A 24335-nucleotide genomic window follows, 5' to 3' on the forward strand; every position below is an offset into this window, starting at 1 on the left:
AAAAGCCAGTGGGCCACTGAACTCAGCGTTCTATCCCTAGGTGCTGCCCTGGAAAAGAAGCCATTCCCAGGATTTGCAGGAACTCCACTGAGCAAACTGCCCTCCAAATGTGCCATCTCTGGCAGTCTGTTTCCATTTTTCTCTCTCTTTCTTTTTCATTTTAAACATGGCAGAGTTCAAGCACAGGCCCTCTAACATGTAACACACTAGGGAAAGGCTCTACACTGAGCTACCCTCTACACACTCATGTGTGCACTCACACATGCTCATGAACACTGGACTCACACACATCTTCATCTCTAGGTTTTTTTTTGTGTGTTTTTTCTTATTAAAAACAGTGTTTCTGGGGCTGTGGTAAGCAGCAAAGAGACTAGAGACAGATACTAGAACAGCATCGAGTGCCCACTCAGCTCAGGACCACTGCTAAGATCACCAATGACCCCTGACTTCTGGAACTAACTGTCTCCGTCACTGGGGCTGCAGCAGGAAAGAAGGCCCTAGAGGAGAGCAGCCCCCCTACAGCCTGCTCTTGCAGAACTCTGCTTCTGTGTGCATCCCTCCTCCACCCACCTGCTGTCCTCCTAGGGCTGACTGAGGGCAGCCTTAGGGCCTCCTGCCTTTCCTGTGCAATCGAGACCCTTGAATACCCCACAGCCCCGCATTTCATACTTATCCCAGTGAGAATGCAGCAGACTCAGCTCTGTTCTGCATTTCTAAGTGTCAACATAGGGCACATATGACCAAAGGATAACTCTAATGTCACAGGAAAAACACCAGAACTGCTGACTGCATACAGGCAAGCTCCCCATCATTCCTTTTCCTCCCTTCTCATGTTGGCTAGTGCCTCCCCTAAAGCCTCCAGGAATCCTCTTGGTGTTGCCTGGCAGATGCTCCACCCCACTGAGGCTGGAGCACTGGCCGCAGAAGCCAGCAGGTAGGGAGCTCACCTCTTGTCTCATTCTGACTCTCTTCTCTTTTTCTTTCCAGTTCTTTTCGGTCATAATTCAACCTTCTCAGGCACATAATTCCACACTGGAAACTGTTTCTGTTTACAGAGATACAAAAGAAAAGGTCATGTGGAGCTAACAACAGAGCAAGCCTCGGGGCAGAGAGAAGGCGTAGCAAATGCCCACTCGCCTGTGGAAGCTGTCGACCATCTTCAGCTGCCCTCGCAGGTCTTTCTTGGTCAGGTGATCCAGCATCCGGGCATCTACAAGGCACTCCATGAAGTAGCTGCGGTACTGCGGCAGACCCAGGCTGGGCAGCCACTCATTGCCGATCCACTCGTGGTTCATGTCCCCATATGCTAGCGTCTGCTTTTAGTAAGTGGGTGACGTTAGTTATGGACTAGGAATCTACAAAGACTAAACTAACAATACTAGTCTTGGTAATGCCTAGGTGATCAATCTCCCGTCCCCACCATTTAAACTTTAGTGATACTGCACACAAAAGGAGTCATTAAAAATCTAGGACTCCCTGCTGAGTTTCCTTATCTAAGGAGCCACAAGGAAACCACAGTCAACTGCAGAGCCCCTTCTGAAACAGCTATTAATGCAGCAACTAAGAATGACCACGACTCATGAACAAGTTTGAAGGATGGGTTCAACTTGACTCATTAAAATTCTCTCTGGCTGTTCTGACTTTGGTTTTAACACTTTTTCCTAAATGGAATGTTGATTTTAAAAAACCAGCAAAAGTTGATTAGAAAAAAAAAAATGTTTAAAATACAAATTAACAGGATTAAATGAAGAAAAAGACAAATATACAATTACAAATAAGACTTAAATGCTCCTTCCAAACAAAACCAGAAAGGGTGTGTGTGCTAAAAACTACAGGAAAGCAGCTTTTCCTTGAAAAGACTCAGCACAGTGCAGACTGAAGCAGCAGTAGCAATCAACTTGACCTACTTATGTTTTCCAGAATTCTCCACCCAACTAGAACACTTCCCTTCTTTTCCTTGAAGGGGTACTACCATCCTGCCTAGGATAAGATGTTGAGTCTCACACTCCATCCCACCAGACTGTGTGGTCCTGGGAAGCCACCATCCTGAGGCATGGCACACCAGTCAACTTTCCAGGCTGAAGTGATCCTCCTGCTCAGCCTCCTAAGTAGTGGGCAACAGAATTCCTCCAGAATGTGCTTGGCTTGGTGTGCTGCTGAGACTGAAGCAGGCCTCATGTACACTAAGCACAGCTCCAGCACAGAGCAATACCCCAGCTCAATATGCTTCGAAGTCAAATCACACAGTTGTTTCTGCCTCAGAAGAAAATTAATTAGAATCTGTAATTCCAGTACTAACAAGGCAGGAGGATTGTCACAAGTTGGAGGTCACCCTGGGCTATAGGGCAAGACCGAGTTGTAAGGACAAGCAGAAGGGAGAGGGGGAAAGAAGGAAACCAGCAATTAGCCAAATACGGGGGGGCACACGCCCATAGGCCCACCTACTCAATAGGCCAATATGAGATGAAGTTTGTCTGAAGTTGAAAGGATAGCCTGGGCAACACAGCAAGATTTTGTCTCAAAGGGATAACTAGTAATGGCTAAAACATTCAAATACCCTCCAAATATTTGTAAATTAACATACTTTTAAAACAACAGTGCAAGAGTCTGTAATGCCAGCAAGCCATCAACAACATACTAAAAATAAGACCAGACATGGAGATGCTTATTGTCATAGGAACATACACTGGGTCAACATTTGGTGAAAAGAATGGGGAAACTTTGCCTCTCAAGAAACTGGAAAAGCCTAACACTACTACAAAGGACACAGAAACACTATGTGAAAGGCTTCCTGCTTCACTGTGGAGCATGCAATAGAATGGGAATAGAGTGAATCTGCTTCCACACAACACAGAGCATCCAAGAAGGGACGAATTGAATGCTTGTCCACACTAACTACCAGCAATGGGTCACCAGCACAAGAAGATACACAAAGCCTGTGAGCAGAAAAGGAAGACAGTTGGTCCTTTCAATCACAAAGGACAAGACCAGCTGAGACAGGAAGTCGCACAACAGCCACAGGGCTAAGACACAGGTTGTGCTGGGCAGTAAGAATAGGGACCCATTCCTACAGACTAACAACCATCTGGAAACCCTGGTTAAAACATCCTTTCTAATGCCATTAAACCCCATAAGGATGTAAAGCTGGCTAAACAGGTCTGTACCATGGAAAGGAACACACTGCAGGCAGAGAGAGAAGGTGACTTTATGCTGGGAAATGAGACAACCTCCTCCCTCTGCCTGTTTACCAGCTCCAGACAAAGTAGAAAGAAGGAGTCAGATCCAACAAGGACATTGAAGCTCTACCAGAAGAACCATTCCGTTACTGTCCCTAAGTACTCTGGGCCATCACGAGATCTCACTGTCCATCAGCACAGGGACCCTTAACTATTTTCTGGCCTGCTGGCTCTGCCTTCTTTGACAGGCAGAATGAGGAAGAATCTATAAAGAGAGGGAGAATGAGGCAGCAGCATCCCATCTCTGAGTGCTTCCCATGCACGCCAATCACTTCTTTGTGGTGGCAGCTTCGGTGAGGGCTCAGTCCAGGGAGCCCCTCTTCTCCCAGGAGGCTGATACAACCTAGGAAAGGGAGCACACAGAGGCAAGTGGTCTTGGAAAGAGGAGAACCCTGCACAGTAATGATACAACCTAGACTTGAGCTCAGCGAAACAGAGGCTGCAAAGAAGCAGGTCATGGCCACACTGCTTGCTGATGGTTCTACAGCGTCCACAGGCTGACTACCGTGGGGGGCGGGGGGGTGCAGATTGACACCTCTACTCTGACAGCTTGGTTGGGGAGAGAAATGTGAGGGAGTGACGTGAACCCCCTTTCCACACTCTACTGCAAAGCATGCTGCCCAGAGGCAGCTGTTCACACAAAGAACTGGAATCATTCTGCCTGGAGATGTGAGGTGCAGTGCAATCATCAGAAACAGCCCTGTTGACCACACTGACTACCCATCCTGTAAGGAGCTGCTGGCCAGGCTAAATAATGAATGAACTGACTGCTGAGGTGAGGCAGAGACCACAGCAAAACCAGACCAGATCCCATGTTCTTTTCCCTGACTCACTGGAGACACTTTGATAAAGAGGGAGGCCACTGCCTGTGGATGGGAAAACTAAGAACATTCCTTGTCCAAGTCCACAGTTCAGCCTCAGCAATGAATGCTGCTAGGATCCAAAGAAGGACCAGCTGTCATTCACCAACCTGCCTGAATGTGGAGACGGCAAAGCACTGAGGAAGAGCTCCTTGGGTGCCGAAGTACTGGGGCACTGAGAATGTGTACACAAGAAGAAGGTTCAGTGGGTAAAGGCACTTGCCACCAAGCCTGAAAACAAGAGAAAACTGACTTCCCCAAGTTGTTCTCTGACCTCGCTATGGCACATGAACACAGACACATAGACAAACACAAATAATAAATGTAATAAAAACTTTAGCATGAATATGAAAATACCCACGAGACAAGAAGAAGCCTCGCCTCTGAGAATTCCCCTAGTGAGATCTTTAAATGCACGCAGCATTTCAGCAGCATTTAGTAAAACACCAATGCAGAGACACAGGAAAAGGCATCATGCCTTTCAAGTTTGCAAATTATTTCACAATTCTTCTACCAGTAGATCTTCAAACTAAAGTAACTCCAGTAGGGAGTTATGTGCATACTCTTATAAGGTGTGGACCCCTGTGTGAGGGACCCCACATTAACAGAAGCCTATGCTCATGAAGAGCCACTGCCAGGGATCCTGTGAGAATGTTCAAAGTTGTCCATGAGGCGCTGGCAAGCCTGCTCTGGGCTTGTCTAAGGCTTTCAAATCATTAACCACACAGAGCAGACTGGGATGCTAAGAACATCCAGAAAGACAAGTCACACGCGTCCCCACCCCAGATACTTTCTGTTGCCACAGAGTGAAGGTAGGTAGAGAAAGACGCCAACCTGAGCCCAGCTTCCCTCCTCGTCTTCCTGATGTTACATGGTTAGGAATGCAAAAGAACAAACTGTTAGTGTTTGTAAGCTATGGTATGGCAAGCAGGCAACAAGGACAGCTGGATATGTGAGCATGCTGGGGTCACAGCAGCATGCAGTCTGTGCAGCACCAGCAGCCTGGGGTTTTCATGCAAGGAACACACCCTTTCCATGCTTAGCGTATCAGTAAGAGAGAAAAGCTGGAATCCACTGTCACAGTGGGGTGTTAAACTGAGCTCTTTCCCCAGGGAGAATCAATTCTATCTAAATGAGCATGTCTGCAACCTTAAGATGCTGGAAAAAAAACGAAAACAAAAGAAAACTCTAGTTTGCACACTTAGCTGATAACCTAAAGGGACACGTCTCTGAAACAACTGAACATGAACACTTTCATTCCCAAGAGAAAGGCCAAAGCCCAAGCTGGTCTGACACACCGTGTGCCCTGGGAACACAGGCTTCAATGACTAACCGTTTGCGGCGTGGCTGTGAGCGTTTCCATCTCTTCATGTGTCAACCAGACATTTCCTGTGGTCTAAGGTACCCAGTGCACCAGCCACATCCCGGGCCAGGGAAGCATGACAAAGAGGAGAGGGCACACACATAAACTTCAGGCACAGGAGCCTGAGGCAAAGGCCACTCTTCACAAGAAATGACAAAAAGCCACAACAACCCAGCCCTCCAGCCAGCAGCTACCCCCTGCCAGCAACTGGTCAACAGAGAGGAGCTTCCAGAGCTGGGTGGCTGTGCCCACCCCTGAGGTATGTAACTAAAGAAAGCCCAGTTTAGACTTAGAAATATTTGCTCTCTCAGACCTCCATGCTCACTATCTTACAACAGTCTCACTGGACTGGAGATGGGGCTGAGTGGCTAGCAGGTGCCAGGCCCTGGGTTTGATCCATAGCACTTCCGAAAGGAACCCTCCTACAAGCAGCCTCATCTCAATAGCAGTCGAGGCCCCTCTTCCAGCTGGCAGGTATACCAAGTGACCAAGCCAGACAGGCCACAATTAACCACACTGTGTCCCCACTGCATCCCTGTTAGAGCCTGATAAGGGACCAAAATCCACAGTCTGTTGATGTAAGCTCAAGGGAGGAACCTATGCCTACGCCTCATAGTGTGGGGGGAAGACTTCCAAGCTAGCTGAAATGACGGAAGCTCCCTGTAAGAGCATAGCTGAGGAGGACTTTGGAGGGGCCACAATGAACATGCCTTTCTGACATGAAACTACCAGGGAACAGAGGGACTCTGGCAACAAAAGCCATTCTCTGGGGGAAGAGCTCTGAGCCTTAGCTGAAGACAGAAGCCCAATGTTCATTCCACAGAAAACAGAAAAACTTCAACACTTTAACTTTGAACTCTGGGTCAGGCCTTAGGCTGTTGTAGAAAATGTCACAAAGGTCCTCCAGGAGTTTCTCCAGAGTCACCCAAGCTAAGTCAGGAGTATGGACATGTCTGACGTTTCCCTCTGGTTTTTACAGTGAGAAGAAAGAGTGAATTCTCTAGTGACCGGGAGGGCAGCAGCTTTCCCTCACTCGTGCCATCATCTGCATTCAACAGGTGCCTCCGAGGTGCTCTGCAGAGCTCTAACTGCACAGAAAACGCAAGCAGTTCACTCCTCACACAGCCTCCGAGGCCATGCCAGGGCAGAGTTCACAGGGAGGAGGAGAGGGACTCGAGTTTGATCAGCAGCACCAGTCTATCTGTTTTTGCCTTGTTCTACTTTCCAGCGCCCCTCTGCCTACAACAAAAGGCAGGGAGGGGCTGCCCTTCCTGTCCACACCCACTTAGAGGCAGTGCTGCACATGAAGAAGGTACAATCCCACCTCTCTGACAGACTTGCCATAGGCCCAGGCCAGCAGCTGCCCCGGGGCAGTCAGAGACCTTTGATGCCTACAGCTGCACTGTGAAGAAGAAGTCACAGGCATTGGACTGTGTGACCTACTCAGCAAGTAGCACATCTGTGTGTGAATGCAAACACCAACAATGTGTGGCCAGGGGTCATCAGACATGGAAGTCAAAAGGCAGGAAGTGCTAGTATAGAGTATGAACTTCCTAAGCTCCTACCCAGAAGCCCCCAGGATGATGGGTACAATAAATGCAAGTGAGGTTTGTAAGGATCAATTTCCACCTTTAAATCTCCTGCTTTTTGAGGTTTTTCTAGACAAGCTTTCATTTTTAACTTGAGTGGGGTCTCAATATGTTGTCCCTGCTGGACTCAAAGCTCTGATCTTCAGACTCCAATGTAGCTGAGATCACAGTGGGCCTCCTCACGCTCAGTTTCAGACAAGCTTTCATGAAAGCCTTTGCCCAGTGCTGAGGATGAACCCAGGACCTTTCACATGCTAGGCAAGTACTCTACACAGAGCTATGCCCTAGCCCAAAATTCTTGGCTGTTCTTGGGTCATCCAGCAAGTAGGTGGACTGGCCCACAGCCTTGCAGGAGGTAGTCCTTCCTCCCAGAGCATAAGTGCATGTGGACTTACCGTCCTGGATGTGGGTGGGGCAGAAGGGCTAGTCAGTGACATGATCTCCTGGATGGCCAGCCGCAGCTTCAGCCTGTGCAGGGGGTTGCTGATGCCAATCTCCCGCTGGATCTCGGTGTCTGACAGGGCCGACATGATGGCGCCACTCTTGACGTTTGCTCGGCAAGCAGCCACATACCATGCAGGCATCCCAACCCAGAGCTAGACACAGGAACAAGAAGGCCAGAACATGAGGCAAGTGTGAGAAGCCTTCGTGAGTTCTCATAATGCAGCATGTGAAGAGGACGCACCTCCAGCCACACCACCACCGTGGGCCCATCCCACTGTGCGAAAGGCAAACCTTGCCTGCGGGCCTCCTCCAGCAGCTCATGCCTATGAGGGAAACATATTCAAAATAACCAGTTAAATAGGCATCTTTGACGGCTTTCCAGAGCACAACAGGTCCTTACCACTTCCCTTGAGCTTCAAGCTGCCGGCATCATCTACAGCACACTAGCTTGTGTTTACTACAGAGTGCCTGCGTGAAGAGCTGGCTGATCCCTTGATCCCCACAGAATCCCACCTCTTCTGAAAGAATGACCATCAGCCTGAGGAGCACCCAGTAGTCGTCATACCTAAGTTCATATAGTGTTGAAGGTAAAACCTAGGTGCCACAGCCTTTTTAACACTGTCCAGAAAGAGAGCATATGCAGGTTGGCAGATGGACACCTAGTGCTGAGTCCTTAAATATATATGAATGCGCAAAAAAAAAAAAAAAAAAAATCAGACATAGTAGCATACTCCCAGTACTCAGGAGGCAGAGACAGGAAGATCTCTGTGAGTTCAAGGCCAGCCTGGTCTACATAGTGAGTTCCAAGACATCCCGAGCTACATAGTGAGACCCTGTCTGGAGAAAACAAAAACAAAACAAAAACAAAACAGAATGGTTCAAAGCCCTGGGGAGAAAGTGCACTGGGTAAACTGCATCACAGTACACTCCAGGTATGAGTTCTATCCCCACACAGGTTCTTTCTTGAAAATTATATTTCTCCATGTTTGCATGTGTGGCTGCCAGAGATTCCAGAATCTTTTATTTCTAAAGACAAATACTGTGTAATATCCAGCTCTGTAAAACCAAAACCAACCCCCCAAATCCTGACTCTACAATAACTGCCCAGAGCAGGGCTTTCCCCCAAGTCACAATGTCACAGACAGCTTCAAGCTTGACTTCAGCTATTTTTGGCTCCTACAGTCAATAGCTGCCTTCCATCACTGGCTAGTGGCAGATCCCCAAGACAGCAGCATTATCTGTTGTCTCAGGCAGTCAAAATAGCACTTCCCATCTGAGGAATAAACTAGAGAAGAGACAGACAAGTGTGCTCATGTGGAGCTGACATAGTGAAGGTCTGTAGGATGGACACCAACCCTAGCTAGGTGGGGGAGCTGATGTCTTGGGGCACCAACTAGTGACTGGGGGACTTTCTGCTTCATCCAGACAAACTCTCCTCAATGGCAGTTGGTATTACTTATCAAAACAGGCAAAGAAACCACGGGAAGCAGCTTCACTCCTTGCAGACCAACTCCAAACTTGGAGGACACAGCACAGGGCCCATCCTGGGTATGTGGCCTGGCCATCAAAATTTCTAAGCTAAGGTCACACTGAATGGACTAAGTCCTCTTCAACTGGGCAGTTTGCTAGGACCTCTGTTATCCAGTAGTAATAGGTCATGCAGAGAACAGGCAGCTAAGCAAGCACATTGCAGCCTCAGTGGCTACCAATGGAGTCTGCAGCACCCTTGGGGTGCCCTGAACTTCCTCCTAGCACTGAAAACTGTGGTGATATATTGTTTGTTATCTAAGAAATAAAGCTTGCCTGGAATGCAGAGGACAGCGCTAGCCACAGAGTTAGCCATAGAGGTCAGGCAGTGGTGGCACACACCTTTAATCCTAGCACTGGGAAGCAGAGGCAGAGATCTGGATTTCTGTTGAGTTCAAGGCTACACGAGATTAACCCAGTCTAAACGAGAAACAGAGCCAGGCAGTGGTGGCACACATCTTTAATTCCAGCACTAGGAAGGTTGAAACAGGAAGTGATATGGCTGGGCAGAGAAAGGAATATATATAAGGTGGGAGGAGACAAGAATCCAAGCTCTTTCAGGCTCTTCCAGGCTGAGGAGTTGGTGAGGTAAGAGGTGGTGGCTGTGGCTTGCTCTGCTTCTTTGATCTTTCAGCTTTCACCCTGATAGCTGGTTCTGGGTTTTTATTATAAGACCATTTAGGATTTGTGTTACAGGAAACAGCCTTTGCTGGTTCTTAGAGCCCAGGCCACTTGTAGCAGGAGGAATAGTGTAGAGACAGTAGGACATAAACTAGGGACCAGTCAGATGGAGGACAATCAGTCATAGGAAGCAGGACCTGGAAAGGTGGCTAGCACTGGCTTCCCTCTGCCTCCTGAGACTTCTCTACTGGGTAATTTGTAACCTTATAGCCCCAACACAGCTATGTCAAGGCTGGCAAATGTAAGTCTCACCAATCATGCGTCATGGGACAGAACATCCATGACTGTATACACCCAAGTCTAGTTGATTCAACCCTGAGATGTCTAACGACAGAAATATTACCTCCCTCCTCTCCACTTCACCTAGTATGGGGCTGACCCCTTGATCTTCACAATACTTCCCAACCCAGTCAGTTTTCCCATGTGGGACGTCTCCAGACTCACCCGACTACCAACAGCCACTTTCTAGCTAAAGAGCCACTCTGCCTTTCTGCTCTATATAACTATCAAAATAAATGTGCTAAGAGCGGGGTGTGTCTGCTCACGCTTATGATCTAAATACTTGGGAGGCTAAGGCAGGATTGCCATGATTTAGAAGTCAGCCTGAGATACACAACAAGACCCTGTCACACAAAGCAGAGAGGGCATTTAACCCTCACCAACGTTTCTTTTCTTACTAGTCAATTTTCCAAGTAATAAAAACTCTTTTAGCCACTGTCCCCAAAGCTTAAAACACAGTGACCAAAGTAACAAAAATCTTTAAAAAAATCTTTTTGGGTGTGTGTGTGTGGGTATCATGTATGAACTCGCTATGTAGACCAGGCTGGCCTGAAACTCGGGATCCACCCGCCTCTGCCTCCTGGGTGCTGGGATTAAAGGCGTGCGCCACCATTGCTCAGCTTCCACCTTACCTTTTTGACACAGTCCTCTTACTAAACCTGAAGCTCACTGATTAGCTAGACTGACTGGTCACTGAGCTCCAGCGACTCACTTGAGCCCCCAGCACTAAGTTATAGGTGCAGACCACCACCACACCCAGGTTTGACATGAGTGCTGGAGATCCCAACTCAAGTCTTCATGCTTACGTGGCAGGCACTTTACTGACTACGCCATCTCCCCAGCCCAAGGAAATGCCTTCTAAAAGGCCCACAGAGCTGTCTGTACCTCAGGCCTAAGACCAAGAGCGTCTGCCTGTTGGGAAGCATGAGATTGACAACTCACTGCTGCCCCTGGGGCCACAGGTGCTGCTTTCAGCCTCCCTCAACTCCAGAATCCCGGACAGCGCAACCAGGGCAGTAGAGCTTCTACTGTCCTCTCTTCCTGGGCTGTGAGGTGGATCATTTTCTGCAAACCTGGAATCCTCTTCTCTCTGCCTCCCGGACACTGCGATTGTGGGCACGAGCCATTGTGCCTGGCTCCAGAGGCTGATGTGTGATGGCTGCTCTAACACAAACTCATACAGCAGAACTATTCCCTTTGCAATCAGAACTGGAGAGCTGAAGGGTATGGTTCTGCAGCACAGTGCTGGCCAAGCAGTCACAGAACCCCGGCCTTCATCCTCAGCACCTCAAAGGCAAATCAAGGAAATCAACTGGTAGAGTTTTAGAGATACACTCAATGTTGTGAGGACAGGCCCCACAATGAGATGGAGCTGGTGAGATGGAGCTGTGGTTACCTACTCCATAATCCCACAAGCATGGTAGGTCTCTATCCCCACACTCAACTGTATCCTCACTGTCAGTACTGTCCCACTGAGGCCCTGAATGAAGGCTAAGGGCCTTTCTTCCCTGACACCAGCCACAGCAAGTGTCTCCATCAAGTGGGCAAGCTAGGAGTCCTAAGGACACAGGTGACACCACTATGACAGGGAAAGGACAGAGGCTACCTTTTTGCCACGATCCTCTCAGAAGTTCAGCATTGAGGGTAAGCCTAGTGTCCTTAGGAGCATCCCACAGCATGGCTCTCCACAAGTCTAGTTCCCTACCTGTGAGCACACCACAGCACCTCACAGAGGTGGGAGGGCATGTTAAAGCCAAAGTGACTTAGAGCCAAGCTTCAGTAGCAGTGGCCCGAGGTGTGTGGCTGTGGGCACCATCAGAAAAGGGAGGAAGGCCCCTGCCCCACTCTCACTGAGTAGTTCCCCAAAGCAAATTTGTCAAATTTGCCCTTATCAGCCCTCGCCTGCCAGCGGCTGCCTGGTCCATCAACAGGCAGAAGAGATCCTCAGTCAGGGGCTGGCCATAGGAAGCAGTCCTGAGAAATGAGTCTTCAAACACTCCCTCACCTGCCTCTGCCTCTTGAGTGCTGGGACTGGATTAAAGGTGTGCACCACCACTGCCTGAAGAAGCTGGGTTTAATATCAACTTTCACATGGCCAAACGGCAAATCCCAAGGTATCTCAAAACATTTTTACTCAGTTCAAAGACAGCAATATCCAAATCAAATCTGGATGTTAAGAGCTTTCTATAAACTTTCCTCTGCAGAGTCCTGAAGGTAAGGGAGTCAGCGGCAGCTGCTAGTGCAGCCTGGTCCTCACCTGGGCACAGACCACTTAGTTACTAGACAACACATGAGGCCAAGCTCATGACTGGCAGCCCCACACAAAGGCCAGCACCATTCTGGGTGCAGTGCACTGTCTCCAGAGCACTCGGGACCCTTTGCAGGACCATCCAGTCCATGCTGCCTCAGGGCCTACTTCCCCTTGTAAGTTCAGCTCTCACTTCTGGTCTATACACTTGCCTGTTCTTCAATGCACTGTCTCATCAACCTGTCTGCCTGTTCCCCTCACTGGTTTTAGATGCAGCTAAGCTTCCAGACAGGTGTTCTATGCAGAGTAAATCCACATATACATCACTGCTCTGTGCCCTAGAGTGACAGCCATCCCAAACAGTACTACTGATTTTCAGAACAGTGATTTACTTTACTGACTTTTTTTCCTCTTTGCAAACCCAGGGTCTCAGCATGATATGCACTTCTCACCCTGAGCCACACCTCCAGCTTTTCAAGACTTAGTGCAGAACTGAAATTTAATAGGCTACAAGTTCTTAAATCTATCTGTGATAAGACAGTCTACCAGGAGAAAACACTGTAGCAAGTACTTCCAGGGGGCCATTCACATGAGTCCAAACAGTCACTGTGGCTGCCCTTATAGCTCAGCTGTTTAAGACTATTTGCAGGACTTAAGAGATATTTATGTGTATCTCAGGCTGGCCTTGAACTCACTGTGTAGTAGATGATAACCTTTAGCTTCCGGTCCTCTTGGCTCTACTTCTGGGATTTGTCACAAGCCACTATGTCCAGTTTATATAGTGCTAGTGAGGGGCCATGGCTTTGTCCATTCTAGGCTAGCACTCTATCAGCTGAGCCATATCCCAGCCCTGTTATCACTCTTCAGGATAGTCACCATCCTATTTAGTACTCAGAAAAGCCATCCAGGGTGAGTTGCCGTGATTCTCATCTTACAGATGAGGAAAATAGACACAGAGGGCTACATGACTTCCCAGAGCCACAGAGCTGACCTGTGGGCAGGTCAGATGCCAAAGATGGGTTCTGGAGCATGCCACCTCAACAAGACACTTTCCATGGTGGCAGAAATCCAGGCAAATGCCTTCTATGTGTCATAAATGCTCCCTCCTTTAGGAAGTGTGGGTTAAAAACGGCTGTAGTTTTGTGTGTGTGTGTGTGTGTGTGTGTGTGTGTGTGTGTGTGTGTGTGTGTGTGTTGGAGGGGTATACATGTGTACCTGCTGTTCGTGTATGTGGGTACCTCAACATCAGGCATCTTTCTTTATCAATCTCTACACGACTTTCTGAGACAGTCACTTACTGAACTTGGAGCTTGCCTGTTTAGCTAGACTGGCTGGCCAGCAAGCTCCAGGATCTTTCTGTTTCCACTTCCCTTCCCCTCAGTATGGAGTTACTTTTTCAGAAGGCTATGCATATACACAGTTGTGCACAGAATTTGATACCAGCTGAAACCTAAACCCCATTTACTGACAACTGCCTCATATGGAGACACAACGAGCAGCTTACTTTTTCTGAAGTTTCCGGGTTTTCTCAGCTTGTCCTCCCAGTTTGCTGAGTCCCAAGGCATCTTGAGATGAATTTTCTATCTCTGAAACACCAGCTACAAGGAAGCAGAGACCCCAGACTTAAGGCAATCAACATGGCAGAGCAAAGTTCCGGTCTGCTCTCTACAGGCAGTTAAGCTCACACCGAGAGCTATTTCTGACCAAACAGCCCAGCAACTGCTTAAGACAAGACACCTGGTGTATCTGAGCTGCTAGCCACTGCTCTTTGGGTCATGTAGCTACCACCTTCTAGGGCCCACACTCTAGAGATAATGTCCAGCAGCATGGTGGCATGTAGAGAATGGGCAGACACAGCAGGCACCCAAGAGCACCTCACACCCTTGTTAAGATGCTTATTGCAAGCTGGGCAATGGTGGCACATGCCTTTAATCCCAGCACTGGGGAGGCAGAGGCAGGTGGATCTCTGTGAGTTCCAGGCCAGCCTGGTCTACAGAGCAAGTTCCAGGACAGGCTTCAAAAGCTACACAGAGAAACCCTATTTCAAAAAACAAACAAACAAACAAACAAACAAACAAAAGATGCTTACTGCAGGGGCTGGAGTGATGGCTCAGTGGTTAAGAGCATCATCTGCTCTTCCAGAGGACCTACGCTCAGTCACTCACATGGCAGCTCACTGTCTATAACTCCAGTTCTAGAGGATCCAAACCCCTCACATAGACATACACTCAGGCAAAACACCAATGCACATGAAATAAAAATTTTAAAAAAGAAGCTTACTGCAAACCTACCAACCTTGTCCTGGTGACTCCTTGCCCAGTGGTCCAGGCCGGCCCTTTTCCTTCTTGCCAAACAAACGGCCAATGGAGGACTTGATGCCCTTCTTCTTTGGGGCTTTGTGGAGGGAGTCCTGGCTACTATTACTGCTGCTAGGGTTGCTCACAGGACCGTCCTGGGAGCCTGTGGAGCTTCAAGGAAAGAAAATGGATTTTTATCAGAGCTGTATCACAACATGGGAGTCCACGCACAAGCATTGTAACACTTTGCTGGGTTGTTTTTGAGACAGGCTCTCACTCTAGCCTAGGCTGGCCTGGAACTCAAGACAACCCTGCCTCAGCCTTGAAAACATTAGGCTTATAAAGACATAAGTCACCACACCCAACCAGACACTGTACACTTTTAACAACTGCTCCTCAGAGTTCCTAAGATTTACCAAGTCTCTCACAGCACATTGTTCAGTGACAAAGACTGCCAAGGATGCTCAGAAGGAAGCCTGCTGGTTCTGAAAGAACTTGAAGCTCCTCTGAAGAGGAGGTCTGGACTCCAATTGGCTCCCCCACCCTGCTCAGGACAGCACAGAAACTATGCCAACCGTAATGCAATGACTGTCTATCACAGCAACCAAAAGGCTCTTGGTTTCCTGACAGGAAGCATTAATAAAGAGATGGGGAAAACATGAACTGCCTAGCAACTCGGGAGACCCAAGAAGGCAAGAGAATATGAGAAGCCAGGCTGTCAGTGAAGGGACTCTGGCCAGCTTGGCCATGGCAAGCATGGCTCTGGTGGGCCTTGTCCTTCTCCCCCATTCCCTCTGCCTTGCTAAAAATCATTAGATTATATCCCTAAAGCTAGTCCCCAAGGTCTATTCCCTTAGTTGGCCACGTCCTCCTCCTGAGGCTGACTACCAAGGTCCAGCTATCCAAGTATTGAAGTCCAGCAATCAAACCTCCTCTTTGGTTCACCTAATTAACCTGTCCAATCAAAATTAAACACCTCATCCTAACATGAGGTTTCCCCTTGTACCTTGTACCTTCATAAACTGCCATTTCCCTGTGTGCTACATCTGTCCCCTCTCTATCCAGAGGGAGTTCTTTGTCCCCACTCCAGGACAAATACCCCTGCCCTCTTCCCTTCTCCCTGTCCTCTATCTCTTGTGTTTGTCTCTTACTCCCCGCCCCTGTCCATCTGGAGCAAGTAACTCTCCTTTGTGCTGAGAACTTGTTCTTGGGGGTCCTGAGCCATAACTTTTCCTTTCAGTCGATAGAGCGGCACCATCCAGAACCACACAGGCACCTGTGTGTGAACAAGGCAAGGTCCTGGAGCACCATTCTGTGCAATGTTTCCCAGATAGGACCCTCTGCTGGGAACTACCTGGGACAATGTCAGTAACTTCAACTGAATAACCTGGAACTCTAAAATCTGTCTTTATTTCCAAGGTATAATTCCTATTCTTAAACCCCAGCCAAGCACAGCTCCACCCAGGGCTGCTGTCCTCAGCCCTGCTCCTTACTTCCTCAGGTCCCTGATGTCCTCATGGCTGACCGTGTGCAGTGCGCCTTTGTGCAGCCTGTCTAAGCGCAGGGGCCTCGGGGAGGAGGGGGGAGAGGTTTCACATTTTATCGTCGTCTTGTCGTCTCGTACCTCTTCTCTGGAAGCTGGCAACTGAGGGCAAGACAAAGACAAGAACAGTGAACAGGGGACTTAAAGATCTATTAGCCACTTCTTGCTAGCACAAAAAGACACATTCTTCTGTTTGTGGTTTTGCTCTGAGATGGGACCTTGTGAGTCTTCTGCCTCCCAGTGCTAGGGTTACAGGTGGCACCACTGTGCCTGGCTAAAAGGCTGCATTTTAGTTCACACCATCTTGAGGACTGCTGTTCCTCAAGGGAGCCAAACAGCACAGAGCAATGTGATTCACAGTCCATCTCCCCAGGAAAAGTACGAAGCAGGCAGGCACAGGTCACCAACAACTCCTCCCTGAAGTCTAGGCACATCAGAGGCCAATGCCCAACAAGGCAGCCAAGACCTGATCCATGCTACCAACTGTGTCCTCACTAATACAACTGACCAGGAGCTTTTGACAGGCCTCATCGGGCCACTCCGTGGGAACACTGAGGAGGCAGAGTCTTCCCTAGCAAGTAATCAGCATGTTCCTTTCTGGGGGTTGGGAACACATAGAACAGCTAGAGACCATGAGCCATACCCATGTGCACAGCGGCATTTCTGGGTATTTGGACTGCAGGCTATACGTGGAGACATGAATGTACTTAAGACCCTTGGCTGAAATAGAACAATCCTGCATACGTCATTAAGATGGCCATGAGTATATAATGAAGGACATGGGGCAGAGAGTCCTCAGCTTCACCCCATTGGGTCCTATGGGTACGCCTGCACTGTCTGGCTCTAAAGCAAGTTAGACAGATTTCATGAAGCATGGCAAGCATCTGCATGCACAGAGGACTGGCAGTTGACTGGTGGAATGGTACTAAGGAGCACTGGTCCTACTGTAGCCCCATCGGCTCAGGGCCAGGCTGAGCTGAGGCAGCTCAGGGATTCACTAGCCAGTAGCAGATACACTCTGCATCTCTCATCTAAGATGATCTCAAAACAGCAGTGGGCATCATGGGCCTGGGCCAGGCTCTGAAAGGCACATGCTCAGCATGCAGGAGGCCAGGGTTCTATCACCTCTTCCCCAAAGCCACCATGCCTAAAAACTTTGGAGAAAATGTTAACAGCTTAAAAATGGAATCATTATTTAAAGAATTGAAGCTTGGGAGCAACCTACATGCTGGGGAGGCTATCATGCTCCTTAGCAGAGCCTCACCCACAACAGCTCCCAAGCTGGTCCCAGGTGGACCCTCTGTGCTCCTTCAGAAAGGGATGGCACTAGGATCCCTACTAAATTTACTCTTCAATGTTACCAAGTAGAGAAATCACCTTAGCTTGCCAGTGGTACTAAAGTAGAGGCAGGGTACACCACAATCCAGTATCCAGCCCATGTATGGCTCTGTAGATTAGGTCACTATGCTGGAGTGGAGTGTGGCTCACAAACTGCTTCCTCACTGACACAAGCCAGCAGAGATGAACAGAGCACTGTGCAGGGTAACTGAGGAGTTGTGTCACTGAGCCAAGTTGCCAACTTGAATGGCATGGTTTATTTGGTTGGGGGTTGAGAGGTAAGTCTTGCTTTGTTTCCCAGTCTGTCCTGAAACTTGTGACCTTCCTGTTTGGACATGAGCATTGTTTGAGCAGCACAGGTGCATCACTTTTTTTTTTTTTTTTTTAACTTAAGAAAGAAGGCAACAAACCACAGCATCAACATGCAACACTCATTGGCAAACTCATCAATGGCAGGTAGAATGGAAGCCACAACTGCTCTACAGTGCAGCCAGCTAGGAAGGCTGATGACAGGGCAGAGCTCCTGGGTTAGAGCATGGAAGATAAGAAGAGGTAGAGTGTCTAGGGCAACCATCAGAACAGCTACTGCCAGCTCTTCCCAACTCTGCCCAGCATGCTACACTCACACCAATATCTAGATACTGCCAGGGAATCAGGGTAGCTGGCAAAAGGCCCAAGGGCAAACTGGCCTCCAGCTCAGCTTTTGAAGCCAGACAAGCCTGAACATACACCTGTAAGCCCACACCATGAAACAGAAGCTTTAGCTTCCACACTCATAAACAGTGACTATGGTGAACTGTATCCCACACGGATGCATACAAGAGTTTAAGACAGTGGTTCCAGTGCTTGGGAGGCTGAGGCAAGAGGACTGCTGTGAGTTGGAGGCTGACCTAGGCCACCTAGTGAGTTCCAGGACAGTCTAAGCTATAGAGTAAGACCTTGTCTCAAAGAAACAAAAATTGTTAAAAATAAATAAAAAGACAATGCCTTGGCCACACACTAGGCCCATGCTTGGCATGAGCATGAGCTTACTGTGTGCTAGCTCCAGCCTTCCCCAGAGCATACCCCTGCCTCAGGAACTCTTGTCCTCAATGCTGAACAGAAGAAAAGCATACAATAATCAGACGTAGAGGCCTCTGCCCCAGTATTTCAGGGACAGGCTTCCCACATGACCACCAAAATGACATGCAGGGTCAAACTAAACACTGCGGGGAAATGTCAGTTACTTCTCTTCACATTACAGTAGTGTGTCACTCATGGAGACACAGGGTGTGTAAGTCAGCATGTGATTTACCTGTCTCCGGTGCTTCCTTAAGTCACTAGGCTGACAGATGCGTGTGAAGAAAGGAGAAAGAGAGCAGGTTTACTGCACACGTGTGGGAAAAGACTCAAGGAGCAGTGAGGCAAATTGCTAAGCAGGCCGGAAGGACACACACAGGTTGAGCACTGAGAGGAAACATCACTGGAAATAAACATTCTCAAGACAGTTAAAAAGTATGCAGATTTCCCAGGAGGCAACACTAATTATTACTCGGCTAAGAATGAGTTTGAACACAGGCAATGTATTAAAACCCAGCATTCCATGTAAGCAGGACTCTAATGACCCTCACTCGAAGCCAGCCTCTCTGTCACTAGTTACAAATACATGGGAATTTAATAAATTCCATCAGAGCTCTTGCATTATCTATTATAAAGTTAAACAAACCTGCTTTGAATTAATTACCTACTGGACATTAACCTGAAGTCCTTACCTAGAATGCGATTTACAACTTTTCAAAAATATGCTGATTGTTTTAAGCTGTAAGAGCAACCCCTCGTCCCACCCCCATAAAAAGATGTAAGAAAAGCTAATGGGGTACCAGGGAGAACCTCTACACCTTAGTACATACACAGCATTAAACTTAAGAGTTTATCAAAGCCAGCAAGTCTGTCAGCAGTTAGATGAAAGACATGTGACACCAGAACCAGTACCACATAAGGTGGGTCACCTGGGCATATAGAATCACAGACCACATACCCCTTCCTGCCTGTGTCCACATGCAGGAAACAAGAGTAACAGAGAATGCATTCTTATCATGAAAAAGCCCAACAATGCATTCTTCCAGCTTACTGCCACAAATATGCACTCGGGTGCCTGATCATCTGCAGGAGCTGGGGGTGGGACTGCCACAGCGTAAGATGCTGGATGGGCAGACAGGGATCTGGGGTCAGGATCAGATGGAAGTAGACTGACAGCCAGCAGGTGGACAGTCTTAAAACTGAAAAAAACCCACACAGCTATTCCTACAAAGTATTTGGAAGGAGGATGAAGCCACAGATCACGCCATGAAAGTTAAGATTTTACTCACTGCACTAATGAGACATATTACACAGAGACTATACTATTCAACAGCCCATTAAAATGATTCCACTGATTTAGTTACATGTTCACTGTTGATGTCATGGCAACTGCAAATGAAAGCAGCAGCAAAAGAGGTAGAGCATGGCAGGGTGGCTAGGGTACACCAAGCTTAGTATGTGGGCTCCTAGGATCACACACACGCTAAACACTCAAAGAGTCACTGTGCACTCTGAGATCTGCATACCTGGGTCATAGATATTCTAAAATGAAATTGCTCCCAAGTTAATCAGTCAAGATCTCTTCTGCTTCAGTTTCATAGTCTATAGGTCTCCTGAGTGGCCCTTGTGCCTCAGAGCTTAGAGACACCCCTGCTGTGTAGGGATAGGGACTCCTTTACACATCTTTTTTAATGTGTTGTAGATGGAAGCCAGGTCTGGTACTCCACCACTGGCCTCCATCTCAGGCTTCTGTATCTCTTCCCACATGCTGCAACACCTCTTCACAGTCACTTCTGCTGAAACAGGCAGCATAGCCCCTTCTGGCTTGCACCAGACTTCTGCCTAGCATCCCACAACTAAGACCAGATGCTGGCCTGGTCACCTAAGTATTATAACTAATTTGCTTTGTTGACTAACTATAGCCCTAGCTAACCCAACTCATTATGTAGACCAAGCTGGACTCAAACTCACAGAAATCAACTGCCTCTGTCTCCACCCCTTCAGCTTTTATAATCTGAAACCTCTTAGAGGAAGATGTGATTTCCATGTGTAACCCTTCCCCAGCAGTCTGAGGTAGAAAAGGCCCCACTTACCAGAGTCATGACACCCAGCCTGTCCACCTCCCGGGCAGGACTGTGAGGGACCCTTCTCGGTGTGGACCGACCACTGCCTGGAGGAGAAGAGCCAGCAAGCGAGGAAGCAGGGTAGGGGGGGATAGAGCTCATTGATCTAAAACGACCAAGATTGTCCAAGCTTCCACTGCCCACTCTGCTCTCGATCTCCTCTGCCCGCTGCTCTGTATTCTCCTTCTCTTCTTGTATCAGCCTAAAATCCAAACAAGAGCAGTTGGCCTTATTTCATCAGGAAGCACTGTGTGTGCAGGCAGAACAAGCTGAGTCTGGCTGGGGTGGGAGTTCTGTATGCGAGCCCAGCAGCTGGAGGCTACAGTGGGAGGAGGTGCCTTCAAGACCAATGTGGGCTACAGCAGGAGACCCTGTACCTAACAGCAGAACATTCGTGATGCTAGCACTGACAGACTGTCTCCCTCCACTGACAGCTAGAATGTTCCTGTGCTCACTCTTAACACAGGCGAAGGTATGCTAAGCACTGGATAATGGAAGGAAGCCCAACTGTTTCTTGTCCACAGCATGGTCAAGTCACCACCTCACCTCACACACCAGTACCTTGCATGTCCTGTGTCTGGCCTTCCAGGAATAGCTCTGGGTAGCAGAGGAGTAATCTGGGCCCTGTTGCTCTAAGCACGGAGGGATGAAAGTTTCACCTCCCCTAGCAAGGTGCAGGGAAGTGGCCAGGCTGCCAGAGGTAAAGGCTATCTCAGAAGCCCAAGTGCTCTGCTGTGGGGCGTGTAAAGGGGATGCTGATCCCACCTATGCTTTCCCATGGAAGTGAACTCCTGCAAGACTTATCTCTTGAGTTTCCAAGTGTACAACACACTAGGCCTCATTAGAACACCCTCACACCTGTAGAGTATCTACTCTAGTCTCCTCCCCATCTCCTGCCTTCCACCCTCACACCTCCACAATATCCACTTCAGTCTCCGCATCTCCTTCACCTTCTACTTCCTTTTTGTTGCTCTTATTTTGAAACAGTTCCATGTAGCCCATGCTGGCCTCAAAACTGATTGTAGTCTAGTCTGGCCTTGAACTGCTGTTCCTCCTGCCTCCACCTCCCAAGTTCTGGGATGACAGATGCATGCCACTGCCCCTTGTGTCTCTTACAGATCAAGTACATATGTAACACACACACACACACACACACACACACACACACACACACACACACACACACCTGATCTCTTTGTTGATGGCATCCAGCTGCTCCTGAAGCATCATGGCCAGTGTCTGTGCATCAGCTTGCCCACTGGGTGACAGCAGATCAACTGAGCTGAGCAGAGTTTCTCTGTCATCTTCACCGTCAGACACATCCACATCACTCTCAAATGCCTGTGCCACATTTGCCAAGACGCTGGCTTGTTGGGCCCGTTCCCAATCCTGTTCGTTGAGGGTCTGCACCTACCAACAAAAACACTATGTCTCAGCAGACGAGTAACAGCAAACACTCTAAGAGCAGGAAAGGCTGCTATCAGAAATGTGAATAGGTTTACTGCAGGCCAAGGCTTTAGGAAGACACTCATGCACCTGAGCTGCTGCTAAACAAGAGGCACCTGACAGACAGGGAGGCTGAGCACTGTAGAACACAGCTTCCTGAAAGGTGGATTCAGAGATGGGTGTGGATTTGGGGGCCAGCCTGGGCACATGCTGAGCCTGTCTCAAGGTGAGAGAGCAAGCACGCATACTCCGATATGGATGCACTGAACATTCAGTATCTGCACTCAGGATACATTCAGTATCCACCACCCACTTTAGTGGAAATTAAAAAGGAAGCCTAGTGGCACATGAAGGGACATGTTCACCTGCCATGGAATGATGCACTGGGTGTGAGCTTCCCGAGCCTGGTATAGACAAGCACCAAGAAAAGCCAGAGGAGGAAAGCAAAGCAGGCACCTGAACACAGCCTTTTCCCAGGGAAAGGACTATACAGAGGAGACCCCTGTTGTGATCACTGCCCACAGCAGCCAGTGTTAATTAAATCCTCCTGGCGGTTAATGAATGCCCTTCTCTCCCCTCCCCTCCCCACTGCTGCACTCCCTCCCTCCTCTGTGGATGGAAGGTCAGGGCTCATGCCCCCACTTCCCTCCAGAGACACCACACCCACTGTGGCTTCCATGCAGACTTCCCATCAGTGGCACCCTCTCTCAGCTGGCTCATCCCCTCAGATAAGAACAGCACCCCCACCTCTCATCTTGAAACCACAGACAAAACCCACAAAACATTACCCTGCCCCAACTTTCTGCCACCCCACTTCCTTGTCCATCCTCAAAACCTCTCCAGCAACTGCCATCTGTCTCTGTCCTTCCACTCGAAAGGGCTCACTCAAAGTGGGCAGAGTACCTCCCTCCGGAAGAGCTGCTCCAGGGCAGTGCCAACCAGCCCTTACCAACCATTTTGCCCTCTGTTCATCTGCTTACCCATGGTGTCAGCCCACACAGGCCCAGGCTTAGCTGCCGTTCTCCCTGGATAGGCTGTTCAGCTGGCCCCAGGCCCCACCCTCCTGGCTTATCATTCTCCTAGCCTGTAACACTCAGTGACAGCTGGCTACTCCGAAGTCCAGGTGTCCATGGTACCCAACTGCCTCCTGCTATTTATCCTCGACATACTCCAGCAATCTGAAAATACATTCCTCTCTCCAGGTGGAGGACAATTGTATGGTCCCCATATGGGGACAGACCATAATGATTCACAGTACTGGAGGGAATATAGATGATGAAAAGGCATATGGCTTTCCCAGACCAGGTGGTGAAGGACCTGGGCTTCCTCCTGGCTTTCTTCAAATGTGAGCTCTGAAGAGAGCCAGCAGCATGGTACTAGGAACTCAGGGAGTCCATGCAAGTCCTCAGCAAGGGCTTGAAGCTTCTGGCCCACACTAAGTCCGCACCTGGAAGCCTTCCCCATCTACAAGCACCTGAGGCCTTGAATCATGCTGCTCCTGAATCCTGAAGCCCATGAACTGCACATAGCCATGCCATCAGCACAGAACTCCATTGTGCACACTGTACTATTCACTGCTTATAGCTGTGCCACTACTCTTGAACTAACTCATGGCAATCCTCCTGCCTCAGTCTCTTGAGTACTAGGATTACAGGTGTGTACTATGCCACTACACCTGGCATCATTTACTTTTATTTACTACTTCAAGTACATACTAATTAGCATTAACTTAAAGGATATCTTATTAAAAATTCTGTTCTTAAAGTAAGAACTAAAACCAAAAAGCAAGCATACCCTAAAAGCAAGCTCTTAGCCAGAAAAGCCAAGGAAAGGAACATGGGGGAAGAAGGAGACCGAGAGTCTGTCCAAGAGGAACAGGTGACGTTCCGCAAGCGGAGGCCTTGCCTTGGAGGGCTCGTCCCGCAGCGCCGCCAGCCGGCCCTTCTGGGGGCGCCGCAACACTGCACTGGTGCTGTAAGCATCCACATGCCCGTCTGCCACAGGGAACCTGAAGTCCGGGATGCTGCCCAAATGGGGTCGGCTGAAACATGGGAAAAGGTGGGTATCAGAAGGAAAGTAAAGTGTCAGGTTGGAAAGTCTCCCTTGAACCTGCCTAAGAGATAGGCTACCCAGTCCTGGCCAGAAAAACCTACTCAACTACTTCAATGGGAGGAGGGGTGGGTGTGGACACCTGAGGCCCATCTGAGCACCTCTTCTAGGTCAAGGGCACACCTAGGCACCACTGTTGCCATCACCTGCTCTGTGGCTTTTCTGCTCTGCCAAGTTCAAGGTGGTGGTGACA

The 24335-nt window shown here is 48.8% G+C and overlaps 1 protein-coding gene across 16 annotated transcripts in view; it reads right to left on the reverse strand.

Moving 5' to 3' along the window:
- Window positions 1-24335, reverse strand: part of Ppfia1 (PPFI scaffold protein A1) — an 88757-nt gene that overhangs the window by 8247 nt on the left and 56175 nt on the right. For 4 of the 16 annotated variants that reach the window (XM_076556061.1, XM_076556058.1, XM_076556036.1 and 1 more), the window contains 10 exons: window positions 23939-24074; window positions 21774-21997; window positions 20558-20789; window positions 16018-16169; window positions 14523-14695; window positions 13732-13825; window positions 7734-7815; window positions 7444-7644; window positions 1138-1313; window positions 948-1045 (listed from right to left, as the gene is read on the reverse strand). In XM_076556061.1, the coding sequence (XP_076412176.1) occupies window positions 948-1045; window positions 1138-1313; window positions 7444-7644; window positions 7734-7815; window positions 13732-13825; window positions 14523-14695; window positions 16018-16169; window positions 20558-20789; window positions 21774-21997; window positions 23939-24074 (1568 nt within the window). Of the gene's footprint in view, window positions 1-947; window positions 1046-1137; window positions 1317-4930; window positions 4958-5429; window positions 5493-7443; window positions 7645-7733; window positions 7816-13731; window positions 13826-14522; window positions 14696-16017; window positions 16170-18699; window positions 18730-20557; window positions 20790-21773; window positions 21998-23938; window positions 24075-24335 lie in introns of all 16 variants that reach the window. The other 12 variants (XM_076556005.1, XM_076556001.1, XM_076555979.1 and 9 more) reach the window with 7 other exon arrangements.

This window comes from Peromyscus maniculatus, chromosome 1 (genome assembly GCF_049852395.1).
Source record: "Peromyscus maniculatus bairdii isolate BWxNUB_F1_BW_parent chromosome 1, HU_Pman_BW_mat_3.1, whole genome shotgun sequence".
NCBI lineage: Eukaryota > Metazoa > Chordata > Mammalia > Rodentia > Cricetidae > Peromyscus > Peromyscus maniculatus.